At 43.7% G+C, this 18130-nt stretch overlaps 1 protein-coding gene across 4 annotated transcripts in view; it reads right to left on the reverse strand.

Moving 5' to 3' along the window:
- The window catches only part of TSPAN18 (tetraspanin 18), a 121344-nt gene that overhangs the window by 10700 nt on the left and 92514 nt on the right, over positions 1-18130 (reverse strand). For 3 of the 4 annotated variants that reach the window (XM_032113572.1, XM_032113573.1, XM_032113570.1), the window contains 4 exons: positions 16252-16341; positions 10464-10555; positions 9520-9714; positions 3976-4050 (listed from right to left, as the gene is read on the reverse strand). In XM_032113572.1, coding sequence (XP_031969463.1) covers positions 3976-4050; positions 9520-9714; positions 10464-10526 — 333 coding nt within the window. In that variant the 5' untranslated portion in view covers positions 10527-10555; positions 16252-16341. The remainder of the gene's footprint in view (positions 1-3975; positions 4051-9519; positions 9715-10463; positions 10556-16251; positions 16342-18130) is intronic. The other variant, XM_032113571.1, reaches the window with a different exon arrangement.

Below are 18130 nucleotides of genomic sequence, written 5' to 3' on the forward strand. Positions count from 1 at the left end.
CTGCACACAGCAGCACATTTTTTTGATGCTCATCTGTTCCTGAAGCACAGACTTTGAAACTGATATTACCGTTGGTAATAATCCCAGCCCGCTGCCTTTGTTGGGGTCTAAAACAAAAGAGTAATTTAAATATAAAGTGAAAGCTTTGTTTTGACAGCAGTAATCCCAGAGGAAATTGTTCAGAGTTTGTGTGTGATTTTTACAACACTTGGCCTAAAACAAAGCCTAATGCTGGAAGGGTACATTTGCCAGGAAAATAACTGCTTATCCTGAGCATCTCAAGTTCAGAAAAATGAGGCCAAAAATAAAAAAAGTCTTCTTTTAAAAACTTGCTGACAAAGGAGGATGAAATAAGACAGTCCTACTGCCATTCCCATGGCCTTCCTCTAGCTGAAACAAGTACCGGCCCTGATGACGTTTGTGCACATTGGATTTTTATGGCAAGAACAATTGGGAAGGGAGCAAAGGACCTACTGGTAAAACTAGAGCTTCACACACACTTTGACAACACAGTTGTGGCAGCCACAGCCATGAACAATAAGGAGCTGTTCGGCTGTGTTTTGGGCGGGGCGCCTCCAATGCAGCACATGCATGCGTACACTTACGTGTCAGTGAATGAAGTGAGACTGTTTTGTCACACTGGTTCAAAAAACAGCTTTGCTGGGATTAGTGCAGCCAGATAAAAGGGGTCTAGAAAAAGGGGGGCATTTCTGCACAGCACAGGCACGCTGGCACTGCCCAGGAAGGTCACAGCATTCTCATGCCACGCTGTGCTCAGGGATACTGAATGCTGTGCAAGAAGCTGCCTTCATGGTGCCTGCTTGGAAAACAGGACACACTCCTACCCATCTACATTGGCCTGGAGCATTCTGATGTGTCTGGCACAGTACAGGGCATGGAGGTGCAGTCACCAGTGCTGCACTTCCCACTCCTGCAGTGCCCTCTACCTGAGAGACTTCTGTCTGCTCAGCTGAGGAAGGTTCATGTTCTTTAGCTTTTGCCTTATGTCTGAGGACATAGAGGCACCAGCATCCAAAGTGACTGGCTTACTAAGTGTTAGAACTGGGGCTAAAATGCATCCTGACTCCATCCAAAGCCCTGCCACTGGACTCTTCTGTTCATACCAATCCTTTCTTGCTTGCTAAGACAGGTCACTAAGAATCAAATACCCCTCCTGGGTTTTTCCCACCCAGACCTCTGAAGGGCACATAAAGAGAAATTCCTATTGCTCTTTCACAGCCTCTCTCTAGTGTTCATGAAAGTCATTATTTTATGGAGGAACTTCTAGATGAAAAAGGGTTCTCCACCCCCAAAACCTCCTTTTCAAAGGAAGAGAAACTCTGGTAATTCCATAGCTGATGAACAGCAGCCTTCCTCTGCAGAGACTGCTTTTAAATAGCTCTTTAGAAATGCAGCTGGACTTGCAGGTCACAGTAGCTCACCTTCACGAATACCACCTTCACTTACCCCCCCACCTTGCTCTGCTTCACTGACTCTTCCTCTCATGTCAAATCTCAGCAGAAAACATCTCTTTTCTCCCTTATTTTTGTCTCTTGATTTCTCTCACTCCCTTAGCTGTTAATAATTTAACCCCATTGAGTGTTTGGGAGCTGTTTTGGATGTGAAACTATACAAGAGAAAGCTGCACTGAACATTATCTATAAAGCAAAAAGATGAAGTGTATCTTTTGGCTCATTTTACACACCCAGAGAGGCCACTGCCACATGGACTGGTGCAGCGACCATCAAAGAATCCCGCTTGGTAAGCCTCGAAGAAACTTAGATTGCCTAAGTGTGCATTTGCCACCACATGCCCTGAAAGTAATTTGTTTTGCAAGGAAGAGAAAAGCACATCTGATCTTGACCTTCAATTGCTACTGTGAAGAATTCTTCCCAACCCGGGGTCACTGAAAGACTACCTCTGTCCCCATGGACATCCTGTCCAGCCATGCAGCTCACCCTAACCCAAAGGTGACAGCAGCATTGACCCCAAGTAGTTTCCAAGCCAGACAGGCTACCACCACAATATACAGCAACACCAAAACAAGGGCTATTTTTTCAGAAGAAACCTGAGGAGAGAACAAACCACAAGAACTCGCAGATCAAGTTTGACTTCTGCATAGAGCCATCTCCAGCTATGCTGGGATCTGACATTCTTCATTCCTTCCCATTTAAGCCCTTCCTGTCAATCATTCTGGCAGAGTGGGAAGCTGGTGATACAAACAAGGAGACAAGCTTAAGAAAGATAGAAGTTTGTTCCCCTTCAAGTTTTACCTCACAAAAGACTGCCAGATGCCACAGAAGCCTAGAATAACTGCTGCAACCTTATCTTGCAAGATGCCATGACCTTACATGTCCCGTGGCTACCATGGGAGTGGAAGGTACTGATTCTTTGCCCAGAAGCTAGCTGTAAGCGAGGAGGACACATCAGCAGTGCAGTCACCCCACACCCAGGACTTGCAGCAAGCCTGGGCAGTTTCTTCTACCTTTTACAGGTTTCCCACAGAGAAGGGGGGAGGTGGGAGCCATCAGCTGACAGCTGCTTGCCCAGGCCTTGCTCCCCAGGGACCGTGTCCTCTCTCTGTCACAAAGCCTATGCCTGGGTCTGCAGGGCAGTTCCTACATGTACAGTCTGTTCCTTCTTCTGAACCAAAGGCATTCTCTAAAAACTCCTAACAGCAGAGCCGTCATGACCAGAAGACACCAGACCCCCCATGCTGCAATCTGTTAATAGGTGTTTCTATGAGGACATGGTCTCCAAGCCTAAGATGGAATGGGACACCCATTCTGTGTGCAGAGTGCCATCCCTTCCCCACTGCCTTCAGATCTGAGGCAAAGACAAAAGACCACCAGCTCATAAATGGAAAAAAATCCTCTCACCACCTCCTCCCAAGCCCATCCTACTATAAAAACACCACACTGTCTCACTGTGAGCTTCCTGAGTTTTGATTCTTTTCTATCAAAAGCTTTTTTAAATGAATAAAATTAAAAGTATATCCTGGTTTAAGAAAATCATCGTTATACATGGCTGTTCTTTGCTCATGCCACATTTCTCTCGTGTTCAGTACAGCAAATATGCTGTATGTTCTCTTGCTACTGCCAGAGGCAAAATAAGCAAAATACATACTAGCAGTCACTGGTGACCACCTCTACCAGCCAATGTTTTTTCACAGCCATCACTCAGAGAAGGATGGACCTACTTCAGTCAGGCTCTCCTTTGCACATGTGTGAACATGCAAAAAAATGCATGGACCTTTGCTGTTTAGAGAAAGAAATGAGACTGTGGTTATTACTACTGCAGTAAAAGTTTACTACTAGCACAGGGGAGGGATGATGGCCATGTAATAATATTCATTGCAGAAGAATAGAGAAAGGCTACATCATATGAAGCTTTGGAGAGAAGGACAAAACTAAGCAGAGCAATAAGTGGGGGGAGAATTGCTTAGGGCAGGTCAGGGGGATATCTTATGAGTAGCATTGGTAGGAGTCTGGTGAGCAGCAGAACATGGAAGTTCAAGAATGAATATGATTAGAAGATTCATAAGAGAATTTTTGCACTGCAGAGCAAGCATTGGCTCTGTTCAGAAAACAGGAGTTTTCCACTAGTAATATTAAACATATGTCATACTGGAAAAGAAAAATAGTTGCTTTTAATCATAGTGTGACTATTATAAAACTTCTCTCTGATGGAATGTGCAGCTGGTTTGGCTGCAAGAGAGTCAGGAAGACTTTAAAAGACTCTAAAAACTTCAGGAATAAGTAGTCCCCCCAGTGTCCCCATAAGCTATCCATCCTGCACTAGCCAGGTGAGCCAGCATTCCCTGATGTGCTGGCAGTTCTGCAGACTGAGGGTAGGAACGAAGGAGGTTTGCTGATATTTGAAACCAGTCACTCTACAGACAAATTAGCCACTGTCTAACGCCCTGCTCCAGCTGTGTATAATTTCACTAGAGTTTGCCCACCATCGGATACTTACATTTTCTCTGAATATAAAAGCCAGGATTGCAGCTGAAAGCTCCGCCAGGAAGATTAACAAAATGAACATGAAGAACTGGAAGAGAGAAGATATGCAATAGGTAGTAGGAATACAGGGTTTTGCTAATCACGAAACAGACAGTAAAAATAATTAAGGAAACTTTTTTTCCCATACAATTAAAAAACCCTATGAGACAGTCGCTTGGAGCACACACATTCCATCTCTGACCTCATCACAGGACACGGGAGCTTGTGATACTTTTGCCTCGTTCTAATGAGTAAAAGCAAATGAGGTTACAGAACCCATAGTATCTCCTGATACATCCACACCAGGTCAAAACAGTAAAGCCTATTTGGATTGGAAAAGTTATATAATTGTGGACATGCTCACACAAGGGTTAAACTGTCCAGACACAGGTATAGGTATCACATGCAAATGCATACACACCCCTGATCACAGTACAAACAACACAATTTTACTATGATATAATCACAGCTTATTTTGTGTGGAAGGAAGTACCGAGATATACCCTCAAATATTTATACTGATAACCAAAAATGGACTGTTTTCATTTCAGGACAAAATTAGCCTTGGTTAATATTCCCCTCCACACAATGGGGTTGCACTAAGTTAAGTACTAACCACACAGGACCTCTACAGAAAGTTGATAACACACGATAGTAATTTAATTTAATTTCATTATGCAAGTATCATCCCTGTCTTGTATGGTATCCAATGTGTACATGTTCACATCCTTAAGATAAGGGCATGCTGCAGACTTGACAGAAAGCACAGTCTGCAGATTAAGTGATAGTAAAAGGGAAACAGACATCCAGGTTGAAGTAAAACCCTTACCCTTACACTTGTGTCATCATAATTTTAGGAAAAGGGAAGGAAAGCACAACAGAGAGGCACCTGGCTGTTCAGTCTAAGCTGGAACTGTATTTCGTCCTGTTGCCTTTACAACTTTCTGCTGCTTCAATCTGAAAGTTTGGTTTTCAGTCTTACTAGAGGCACCTTGTTTCAGTGACGTTACCAAGCTCAAGCGATCCACCGTGCCTTCACCCCCCCACCCCACAGAAGTAAATCAGATGAACTCAAGAGGTCTCATCCCCAGAGGCTGAAATCCTGCTGTGAGGGTGCTGTTCCTGGGACCTTGTCTACCCAGAGCACTCAGGCACTCGGGAGTGTTTCCAGCCCAGGATGAGTGATGGGACTCCTGCAGGCTCTGATTCAGATTCCACCTGACCAATTCTCAGTTACACTGATGCTTCATGCTAATTTGATGCTGCTTCAGTCCATATGAAACAGTAAAAAGAACAGACAGGGACCTGCCCTTTAACATCCCTAAAACAACGAATGCTGGTGCTGAGCAACAGCTATAGGAACAGAGCAGAAAGTGGCTAGATTCACACTCTCTCCCAAAGTGGCATTTATTTCCATTCTTGTAGACAAAACAGTGGGCTTGAGAAACCTTAAGTCTGAACTAGGTGGACATTTTTTACGTTCTTATCTCCATAAAGAGAAAATTACTTTCTGAATCAGCCTGTCTGAAGCTCAAACAACCCAAGAATTAGCCCACAGACTCTGGGATAATTTTACAGAACTGAGTAAATGTTAAGACATTAACTCAGATTTTGGCATTGTGTGAGAAAAGCAAAAGTGAATGGAGAACTGTGTAAGACCACATCACATGGAGGGTAATAAACTTGGTACATGTTATTAATAAAAGTAGATGAAACAAGTAAAAATAAACACAAGAGAAGTCTGGATGGGTTTAGTTTTTGTTGGGGTTTTTGTGTGTGTGTGAGAAGTTTATAGAAGGTCTTTCTGAAACACAAAACAGGCAGACAGGGCCAGAAGTACTATTGTGATCCCCAAGCAATGATTTATAAACAGTGTCTGAAAGGCTGTGCATTGTGCACCTCAATAATGGAGAGAGACTTCAAACTACCTGCTTGGAATGGGCAAAATGTTGTTTTATTGTCAATTATCAGAGCTGTAAGTGATTTTTCCCCACTGGAAAAGCACATGCACCACCCTATCACATTTGTCTTCCTGTTTCTGCAGTTGAAACAAAAGAAAAGGAGCCTGGGCTCAAATGACAAAACAAGAAAAGCCAGATGAGCAGAGATTTTTGTTTCTAAGAGCATGCTGTTGCTTGATTTTGCTGAACTAGTTAACTCTAATTTATTCTTACTGCTGGAGTTTTCTGTGTGGCTTCTTTTTTTTTTCCTGCTCAGAGACTGTTTTAATTTCACCACAGGAGGGCAAAGAACAAGTGATGAGAATGAACGACGCTTTGCAAATTCACATCATCATCCATCAAGGGATCTCAGCATAGTCACTGAGGTCTAAGGTGGTGATCAAGTGATTAATCCCATCACCCTACTAATTGCATTTCATTTACTGATTACTGGGAGACACATGTTCACCCGAGCAGCAGCACAGGTCTGCACAGAAGTGGAAGCAGTTGTTCCCAGATTATCCGTGATAAGCTTCATTATCATTCCCAAACTGATTTACACTTATATTGTGCACTCTGAATTACAGATTTGTAAGTTACAGTAGAAAAAACCCACAAGCAGCCATTAGGGTTGATGAGAAAAAGATGGATCATCAGTGTTTCAGAACTTGCTCCCATTCTGCATTTGAAGGAGAGACAAAATCTGCTTAACTGTGTTTTCCTTCCAAAAATTAAATTGATTACTGATACGTGAGAGCACAAAGGACCCAGCTGGTTAATGCATGGGACACAGTAACCTCACATTCAAATTCAAGCTTGATACCTGACATTTGAACACAGATATTCCCCACATCCAAGGTGAACATCCTGAGAAATGGAATCTCTCATATTGGTCAAAAATCTTGCCTCAGCTCCAGGCGATGGTTATAGAAGTTTTCACAGAAGTGGTTTATCAGAAGTTTCCACAAATTAATGCTTATTTTTCATAACTCATCCAGTGTTCCAGTTTCAGGACTGCTGTTCCAAAAAGAGCAGCAACTGCCTTTAGCTCAAAGGACGTGCATTTTCATGCTGAGAAGTTTGAGGGGCTACTACATCCATTTTACAGGAGTGAAAAACACGATTTTGAAACGAAGCCAAATGAAGGTAACATGGGCTGTTCTTCTAACAAATCTGAATTCAGTCCCTTGGTGCAATGTTGTATGTTCAACAGTACTTTGGATTCTGATTTTTACAGTGTTGTTTTGCAGTCAGAGGACCTTTAGGACAAGTTATTCAATGTCTTATTTGCAGGCCACTGTTTGTTCCTTTTTTTTGTGAGCCAGGTCCAAATGTCAGGAAATCTAGAAATACTTCACAGCCTTGTGCTTAATGCAACATGCTAGGTTCCACAGTGATGGGGTTATTGTTTACCAAGAGACAAGCAGCTTAATGAAAAATAAAAGTCCTTGCAAACACTGATACCAGAACCTAGAGAACATGCATCTTTCTTGTCCCTTCTAGCTTCTGTTTACATTTGGACTAAAAGCTTCAGGCATACATTATGCATCACTGTGAAATCTCACTCAAGCAGCTCTCTGGCTCATCAATTCTTTAACAACTTTGTAAGTGGACTTGATTTGATCTAGCAATTTCTCCCCAGGTACCACCCCCACAAAGACTTACACTCTCGGTTTTGCAAGTGTTCCCAGTCTCTCTGCCATACAGTCATGAATCTTTTGCCTATTCAATGTCTAAAACTTACTCCTATCAGACTTTGGGTTTCACAGCTGTTTTAAGATCAGCTGATTTTAACATCAGCTGGTGTGGCCCCGAAAAAGAATTTAACAACATGTTTCTTCTCCCTCATCCAAGTGCTTCACACTGCTTCATGTGAGATGGCTGGCTGTTTAGCAGAGTTGGTGTTGATACCAAAAGCCCTTGAAGACCTGACTGATCAAAATGGAACAATAATTCCTTATCCAGTAATTACTTTTAGAGTTTCTCCTAGTCTAGGGTATTACTTCCAGCCCACATTTTTCTCACATTTCATTCAAAATAAAATAATAATAAAGGTAAATAAATAAAGCAGCAAGGCTCGGAACTATCTCTAGGAGTAAGAAGAGTAATAACCACAAAATTGAGTGTGCTGGAGTATAACTAAAACACATGGATAAACATTCAAACCTGTAACTGATGTTAAATCAGGAAAGAACATGGCCCAGAGCTCCCTTTCTCCAGCCAAGTCACCAGTCTGTATGAAGCAGACACGATTCAGACCGGAAATATTACTCTCCCATTCACTTACAACAACATTTCTCATCAGATTTCACTTTTAGTTTCTTAATCTGACAGGGACAGGCTCTGAAGTAACCTCAGGCTCACTGGGCCTGATCCTTTTCATTTTATTAGGTTCCTCTGGGCAGATCTCCACGGACTTCACAGGTGACACAATTGTTTTTCTGATTTACTTCTGAGATGAATCACTAGAAATCAAACCCACAGCAGCTTCCCCTAAAGGGCTCTCATTTGCAGGCTATGACCTCAAGGCATATGGGAGCCAAGGGCCAGAGAGAATTTATCCCAGTGAAGCCATGCTCATCTCTAGAAAAACATGGGTTTGCATTCAAGAAAGAAGACTTTCCTGTCCTGTTTAGAGACAAGCCTTTTTTGAACCATGAAGCAGCTGTGCAGGATGCAATCCTAACAAAATACAGTAAGACCAAGATTTTAAAAAAAGGAAAAAAAAAACCAAAACAACAAAACCAAACCAAAACCCACAACAATCCCAACATGCCACCAGACCCATTGGGAGAAACAAATGGTCACATTTCACAAAAATGAAAGAAAAAGAACACTAATGGTCTGTGTCTTTCAATACATAACTGGCAATGCCTTCCAGTAGGAGATAATGGCCAGAAATCCTGCAGTATCAGAACTTGGGAGGAGTGGGGGGGCAAGGGCAAAAGTGACTTACTTTAGCTCTTTGTATGAGCTAAGTAAGTGGTATTGATGACCAGCATGGGCTGAAATTTAATCCTGTCATTCAGGGGAAAATTTGTCCAAAGGTAACAAATCTGGTTCATTTCAGGAGCAGAGTAGGCTGTATCAGGAAGTGACCAGCTATTGAGAGCAGCAATGACTGCAATGATGCAGTTCTGAGCTGGGCATTTCTGCTGGTGGGGGGGGGGGCTCCCTTGCACAGGAGCTGTGCTCCAGTGTTCCCTCTGCTTTGTTGTGAACCCCTGAGGAATGAATCTACAAGTGGAACAGTGGGTTTTGAGTACCCAAGAAAGGACCGATTCTGGTCACTTTATAAATGTAGAAAAAGCCCAAACAACCAAATGGGGTCAATTAGAATGAAAGCTTAAAAAAGTTAAAATACACTCCCAGACTGAGCTCAAATCCATATAGGTGAAAAAGCAAATTATCTGTATTTCTAGCGGTGTGCAAAAGTATAATAAGCCTACTTATTATCTAAAGGAATAATGGCTACAACAACAGGCACCCATTCCTGCACTTATCACAACATCATCTATCCAGTCACCACTACTCTTGGGAAGCACCAGGGGGCTAACAGAAATTGCAAGGACACTTACAAAGAGCAGGAGGCATTTGTTCTCGCGGATGGCACCACAGCAGCCGAGGAAGCCTAGCAGGAAGAGCATTGCTCCCATGGCCAGCATGATGTACGCTCCTGTGAAGAGCAGGGGGTTGGCAGCCACTATCTCTCGAAAACCTGTGGGATCCACAATGACCCAGATTCCCAGTCCCAGCAGGCATGCTCCTCCCAGCTGTCACAGCACAAGGAAAGGAGAGAGAGGGAGATAGGTCAACATAAAACAACTTGCAGAAAAATGGGAGTCATTGCTATCTTTTGATCAAAGGTGTTAATTTGGAGAATTTGTGTTTCTCCAAGGCATATGTTCCCTGCTGTGCAGGTGACTTCTGACATGCTGCTCTTAGTATCTCTTGCTCAATAAATGAATCATTTGCAGCAAAAGCACCTTTCTTTCTTGGCACATCACTCTACCAACTGTTTACTCTCCCTACTGCAGAGAGACAGTCTTGATCTGCTGCCACATCTGTAGAGGACAGCCCAGTGAAGGGGCTCGCATGAACCATACCTGCCACAGAGGCCAGGGTGGCTGGGCACTCCCATCCTTCCTTTCAAAAACGAGAACAACTAAGAATGACTCCACATGTGGTAGGAAAATTACTACTTCTGAGTGAAAACCTCAGCAGGGCACCCAGGACTAGAAAACAATTTCTTCTGCCATTCAAGGATAAACCATGTGCACCATTAGTTACAGCTTTCCCTGTCAAGGACAGCAATAACTCAGACAACAGTGACCACTGTGCTGCCTTGCTGAATGTCTGAGCATCTTTGGATGCTGCAAAACACTCAGTGATTGCTAGTGCAAAGCAGAGGGGATATTCTGTATCGTGGCAACTTTGCCACACTGTAGTCTATCCTGCTGGGGAACAGCAAGCTGCTGGAAACAGGGGGATCCAGAAAAGAAAGTTAATTCCAAATACTTACAAATATAAAGAAATTGAAAAGAAACATCAGGTATTTCATGCAGCTCAGACAGTCTCCCTCCATGGTCTTCAGGGTCTTTTGTCCAATTCCTTCTGCAAAACAACAGCACTTTCTTAGCACACCCATTTTTATTGGAATGACACAATCCTATCTCCAATCTATTTGTATTTCCCCCAAGGCCCTGTGGAGTTCATTATGCAAAAGAGCTCTTTCCTTACCCGAACAGGCAACACAGTGCAGGCTAGTAAGAGATAATGACTGCTGCTAGGTCCCTTTGCATTCTTTAAGGTTTGAAGGCAAACACAAAAGTAAAGGGGAAGGTCGCAGGAGAGGAAATGTCTAGCTTTGCTTCAGAGTGAGATACTGGGGAAAAGATATCCCTCTGCACATGAAGAATTTTTTTTCCCCACTCCTTAAAGCTTGTCAAGTCTAAGAATCACTGAATGTACCTGTCTATTTCTCACTGAGAAAAGGTCATATTGAAACAGGAGCCAGAACAAGCTGTACCCAGTTAGAAGACGCACAAAAAGTGTCTGGGACAGCTATCTTCATACAAGCTTCCTCTACCGAATGAATGCCACACAAACATGGACAACAGCTTCAGGGAAACTTGAAGACATTTGGCCTTGGAATGACAGCAGTGCGTGGACATGGCAGGGCCCAAGGAGGCTGTCCTCACATGGTTGCTCAGCCTGGGGCACAACACCTGCTTGCCATCAGTGTGAGATTTTCCTGTGCCAATGAACTCCTGCTGCTCTGTGCCCCACCCTGCACAGGTCTTTTGCAAGAGGAACCCATGGATCAGCATTGGAAAGCTTTTGAGGGCAGGAAAAATTGCTAAGGAGTCTTAACCAGTTCTGAAACTCAATGTTTGATTTAGACAACTGCTTGGGGAATGCTTGCATTGGAACACCAGCAATAAATCCTGACCAGGTGAGTCTACACTGGAGGAAGGTTCCTGCTTGCTGTTTAATGAAGTGTCTATGTTTCCTAATATGCCATTATATCACCAAGTACCCTAGAGGGACTGACGAATAAATACATGAAATAGTAAAACTTCCACTGAAACAGAAAACAATGCAGTCGTGGCACAGTGCATAGATGGATCTGTACATTTGCAAACACTGAGACACAGGTTTGCTTGGCTCCACAGATGAGCCTTCCCAAAGCCCCCATGCTTCTTAATGCATCTCATTCCCTTTCTCCACTGCAAATGCTATTCTCTAAACAGACCTGCATCTAATGATATGCTATGTTAGCTAAGTCCATTTAATTCACTTAAAAGAAAAAACTGAAATTATCCGAGATTTTCACCAGGCCAGAAATAAAACTGCCTTTCATTCCATTGTTTCTGTTAAACCACAAAATCTGTGAGTGCTGTAGAGCCTCATGAGGTGCTTTCCCCTGCGACCATAGGAACTGCTCTGCTTTAGCCAAAGAGCTGAGAAAACCCATGGCAGGCAGTGCTCCCAGCACGGGGCTGCCTGAGGTAAGAACCAGATTTTTTGTTACACAGTGTGTGTTAGGTGCAATGCTTTCACTTGATTTAAAATCAAATCAATTCCTTCTTAGTGACAAGACAGGCTGAGACACAAATGGTGTGACACAGAAGCTCACGTGGACATGCAGTTGCTTTCCCTCTGCATCTGCCTGTACCTGGGGCAGGATAGCAGCGTGCCTCTGCTGGCTGGTACTGCCCAGGGAACCCCTTTTGCTAGAGAAATCCTGAGAAGATCCACCTTGCTTCTGGAGAAACACAAACCTGAATCTAAACCTGAGAGCGAGGGCAATATTTTTTCTTTGTAAAGTTTATTTTCTTATACCTACGATACATAACTGTTCTGCCCAGAGAGATTCAAAGACAAGACCATGACTGCACAGAGCTCTGATGTGGGCCTGCAAGAAATGCCCACAGCTTCCTGACACTGTTTAAAGCCATATTTGCAAGTCTCGTGAAGAAAAGAGTTCTTAAAGTCCAGAAGGGTAAGGAGCTGGGCAGGGAGTTCTTCAGTTTCATGGGAAAGGTGAGCCTTCAGCTCCACTAACACATGAGTTGGACACTAGAGAGGGATATGAAAATACAGACAGATCAGTGGGATACTGGGATTTCAAGAGTCCCACAATTAGTGTCACCTAGGTGTTCCCATCACCACACTAAAAATTCACGCTCCAGTGAAACAAAGGATGGCTAAATCTTAGTATATTAGCCGAAGTCTTAAAGTTATCTCAGAAATTTCAAACTCCTGCTGCCTTGAGCACCCACCTGTGTGATCCATATTACAGCAGCCTTTGTCAAAATAAAAAGAACAAAACCCAAGAGTTTAGCCTTATTGTGCCACTATACATCATTCACACACCCCACTACAGTCACCCACACGAAAGACAATGCCTGTGGTCCAAGAAGCAGCAGTTCCTAAGCCTAACACTGTCTTGCTGCTTTGTAGTGTTGATAAATCACATTCCTGCCTTACTTTCCTTTCCATGTCTGGGACTGCTCCCTCTGTAAGGCGAGCAAGCTCCCTTGGAACTGCTCCGATTTACATGAGCTGAGTACAGGTCTACTTTTACTTTCAAAGACAAACGTAGGCTATGATTCTTTGCATTGCTCCTGCCTGCCCATCCACTCAGTTTGTTAAAATGTCTTCTAGACATAAGCAGGGAAGGGAGATTGTAAATCCATTGAGCAATAAGATCCCGAAAACTTCACTGTCCCAAAGAATCAGTCAGTCGCAATAACCTGGGAGTAGCACGAATACAGGCACACTCAGCTTTAGGGCTCCCTTCTGCTTTGCTGGGGCACAAAATTGTCCCCAGGAGTGGTACTGGGCTCAGATTTGTAATTTCTAAACCCATCACACTTCACACAGCAAAGCAACAACTAAGTGCAACCCTACTCATTGCACTGTGCTTCAGCTCAAGACCACACCCGCTGGGGCTTTCAGATTCCAAAATTCTTCCGCTCAGGATGTGCAAATGGAACTCGGCAGCAATAATGTGAGGTCTGGGCTGGTAAAGCCAAGAACAAAGCATATCAGAGTTTTCACATCAGAAGAACTCAATGCAAGCTTCCAGAAAATGCCAACCCACTGACCTGATCTGAGAAACAGGAGCTCTGAGCAACTGTTGCACTGCTGGAACTTAGAACTTGGAGAGACCCACACATACCAGCACAACACACAGGTTTCTGCTGGGTACCCAGCTTTCCAAACAGCACAGGCAAGGCCACCCTTTGGATCCTGTGACTGCACTGATTCAAACAGGGCAAATCAACCAAAAGCATGATCTGATCTCTTATGAGGCACTTAAAACTGTTTGGTGTCAGAGCTTGGGCACTCTAGCATATCTTACCATCTAGCTCGTATCTGCGGCGTGCTCCAGACTTTGAACAGTATGTAAGTAATGCTATTTACAAACAATGCAAGCAAAATGCAGATAATATGAGTTACAAATAACGTAATTATGAATGCATTTGTGCCAACTACTGCCTTGCTAATTAGCTGAAGGTTCCTGGAGTCCCTGATGACAGGCTTCATGGCTAAAATAACTGACATTAGGAGACAATCCTGACCCACAGAGATGGGCTTTCCTTCTACTTTTCTTTTTAAGCCATACACACAAAAAGCAAATCATCTGAGTTACTCCTACTACACACTGATACTAGTGTGATAAAAACTGAATGCATATGCCTTAATCTACCTTTTAAAAATATCTTCACTCCCCTCCTCCAGGCCCCAAATCTGTGAGAGATTAAATTCTTCTCTGCAGGAGACATTTAATGCTAAGCAAACATTAACAGTCAGAACTGCAGAAGACAGCGGCTGACAGATGCTCTCCCTGGCTTGTCCCATCTCAGACCTGTGAGACATATGAGATGCATTTGTTTTTGTCTGAAATGTAGCTATAAATGTTCAGCTTTTTCTTAAGCACATTATTCTACATTTTTCTCTCCCCTATATCCCCCATGAATTTTATCTTGCAAAGTGATGGGGAGGCTAAAAGTCCCCAGCAGCGTAGCCAGGAAACACAGCCCAGCTGCTGTAATCAGTTAGGAATAAAGTCTACTTTTTTAAGGCAATGCATTTTTTTGTTCTCCAGCCACTTCCTTCCATCATTTGCTTTGCATGCCTTGCAGCTGCCTTGAACTTCACATTTCTAAAGGCAGCTGCTCAACCACACCCCTCAAAAAAGCTTCCAATTTTCTCTTTGCTGCCACTGACATTTCCCTCAACCACCGTTTCGCTTTAACACTGGATTGAAACCCACAGAATCAACTGCGGTTGTTCCTTTAGCTTTGCTTTGAAGATGGAATCACTGAAAAACTTAGGTTGGACAGGATCTCTGGATGTCACTTAGTACAAGTATCCACTGCCCCCAGCCTGGGCCAATTCCAAATCTGATCCAACTTCGAAGTTAGAGCACCCTGCTTAGAGTTACATTAGTTAAGTTTTGAATATCTCCAAGGGCTGGGATTCCCCAGTCTCCCTGGACACCTCTTCCAGTGTTTGATGATTTTCCTTGGTGAAAAGATTTTTCACAACAGCTGCCCAAGGTGTGTCTGAGTTACCTGGTGGCAAATGGAACAAGAGCATCTCAAGGATGTGCTAGTCTATCAGAACTGTCAGGAGCACCTTATCTTCACCAGTCTCAACCCTCACGTCTTCCGTATCTTATCACTACTACCCTCTACTGAAAACAAATGTGTGAACCATTTTCCTTGCACATCCCTAACATGTCACTGCAGACAATTCGTGTTTCAGCACATACATTCAGACAGATTGCCCAGCTGCTCATCACAGTCTTCCCATCTCAAATATATGATAGAAAACACAGAATAACTGAGATTGAGAGAGATGTCTACATGTCCTCTTGCCCAACCCTCATGCAGATCACTTTTTCAGTCACTGCCCTTCTATCATATGATCCGTGTATAACTTCTTTCAGCATAAATATCTCTTTGCTGTCAACATGCATGAAGAACTTGTTCACTGAACTGATGCTGAACTGTTGCTTCCTGTAAAACCTAAAAACGAGTTCTGCAGTACTTCCTACAATATATTAGCCTGTGGTTTGAGGAGCAGATGATGTCAACTCACACCTACTTTCATAATCATGCACGATGTACCAAGTAAAAGCAGAAGATGTGTTTGAAGTTCTCCAGAACCAATGCCAGGCAGCCTTTAAAGGCATTAAAAGATAAGGACTAAATTCTCTTTCAAGTAAACGTATTGATTTCTAGAGGCTCTCCCAGATACGATGTCACTGGAAATATCCCTGAAGCTCTAAGCCGTACCAGTGGCAAAGGATCACCACCACTTGGTATTGCTCCATGGTGTCCTCTCCCCAGCAGTGTGGCAGGCCACCCTTTGGCTTGCAGGTGTGGAGACTTGGCTCAGCATGCTTGTCTTCCTTCCCAAGTACATCTCCCGTAAGAGGATTTCTGTGTTCACTGTCTGCAAGCAGTACTCAACTTTAAACCAAAGTGGTGGGATCTCCTAAGAGAACATATCTAACAGGAAGGGCCTTCCAGAAAATCCTCTCAGAGTACTATTTTCACACAGTCTGCTCCTCTAGATACAACAGAGATTAAGGGCAGTTTCATAAGGAGTTTCATAAGGAAGGATGACTTTCTGCAGTACCTTGCTGGTGATACGGCGGCAGATGAGCTGTGTTTTTCTCACCCCCTCCAGCACACCATAGCTTAACCTTTAGGGCACCCTTAACCTGCCCTGACAGAGATACAGAGAAAGTACCTGGCATACAGAAAGAGCAAGCCATTAACAGCACTCACCTTTGCTAATCTTGGGACTTGAAGCACAGTGTCTCTTCCAGTGTTTAACTGTCTGTGTGTCCCATGTATCTCCTTCTATCCAAGCTTGTCCTGTAAGAGAAAAATACACAATTACTGAAGAAGTCAATAAAATGCAATCATGTTAAATACACAGTTTATTAAAACACACCATCCTGATGAATATGCTCAGCCTAATTGCCACCTTAATTTAGTGTACATTAGCATTAATGAAGAGCTTTTAATACCCAGCAAGGGATTCAATTCCTCAGAATCTCTTTAACAATCTTTGGGGTGTTTTAAATGCCCACAGACCACACGTAAATCTATAGTCCCATTACACGTGCACTTCATATCACAAGAGGACTAGATTAATACCAGCTGCACCTTCAGTATTTTATAGGAGGTTTAGACAAACTTTAATCTGCTGTGACTTTACAGCCCATTTACTGGGAAAATGGAAAAGGCAGGAAGGAAGATGGAATCCACCTTTGGGAAGCCCAGCCATTAGGAGCAGCAGCGTGAAATGTTGGGTGTTATCCCTCATTCTTCCAGCCAGCTGTCATGCCAACTTGAGCAAACTATTTCCTTTGCCTCATTGTCACTGCCGGGAAGCAATGGCAGAGAGGAGCAGCAAAGCCACAGCCCTGTCCACTCAAAAGCATTAGATATAATGGTGCAGGCAGAGGGACTCAGGTGCCCACTGCCACTGCCCTCAAGCTAACAATCACAATTTTCTCAGTATGTTTTAATTTCTGCCCACACAATGCTAATGACAGCCTTTGACTAGGCAAAGGTGAGGTGAGACTACAGACTAAGGTGCAAGGCACACAGGTTTGACTCTTGCTTTCTCAGGGCACCCTCTCCTGGATTGCTTTTCCCACCTGACACAGCCCCAAGACTGTATTGCAGGGCTGTGGGGAAGGGGTGGTCTTTAACTCTTCAAAGAGCACCCCATGCCATAAGACCACAATACTCACACAGGGCTCAGCACTGTAACTAACTCACTTGTGCTTCACAAATGGTTTTGGCATACTCACAGCTTTGCTGGAGCTGCTGCTTCCCTGTGAGGCACCCAATAAGTCATCTGGGTCTCTCCCTGCTCTCTCACTGCCAGCATTCCATCATGATTTCTGGAGTGGGCGCATTTAACATGTTGCCCACAAACATTTGTAAATGTGCCTTCGAAAATTGCCTCCCATTAAGACTTCTGTGAGTAAAAGTCTATCGTTTGTTGTTGGCAGGAAGCGAACAAGGAGTTTCAAGGTGGCTGAAACTATTACAATATAAAACATGAAGAAATATTCATAGACCTTTTGTTTTGCATTAATCCTTCACGTTTAATGTCCTTCCTCTGTCACTGAAAACCTACATCTCTAGATGAAGAGCAGGGATGGCTTCCCCTTTGAAATCCAGAGGGTACAAACATCTCTTGGCAATCCACCTGTCTGTGCTGTGAAGTGCTGAAGGCAGGAGCCGGGCAGTGGCTGAACTGCCCTACATTGCAATGCTGGGGACAAGGGCTGCCCCGGATCAGTACAGCTTTTCCACCAGTGTCAAAGTTCAGAGGGTGCTGTGTGACTGGCTGGGAGATGGCTGCAGCAGGTTCAGCACATCTGAAGAGGGCTTTGGAGAGTGTACAGCTAGGACAAGGGACAGTGCCCCGCAGCAGAGAGCCCCTGTTTGGCACTCAGAGCCCAGTGCCCATGCTGACCTTTATAGCTATTTCTTTGGTATGTAGGGACACTTCATCCTGTGTTTTGCATGTGTGATTAAGAGACAATTTCTTCAGCTCTCCTGTCCTGTAATGCCACTGTCTTAGGATAGATGCTGCCAAGAGAAGATGGCTCTAACTTTAAAGCAGAGACGACACTGTGCTATA

This window comes from Corvus moneduloides, chromosome 6 (assembly GCF_009650955.1).
Source record: "Corvus moneduloides isolate bCorMon1 chromosome 6, bCorMon1.pri, whole genome shotgun sequence".
In the NCBI taxonomy this organism is placed as follows: domain Eukaryota; kingdom Metazoa; phylum Chordata; class Aves; order Passeriformes; family Corvidae; genus Corvus; species Corvus moneduloides.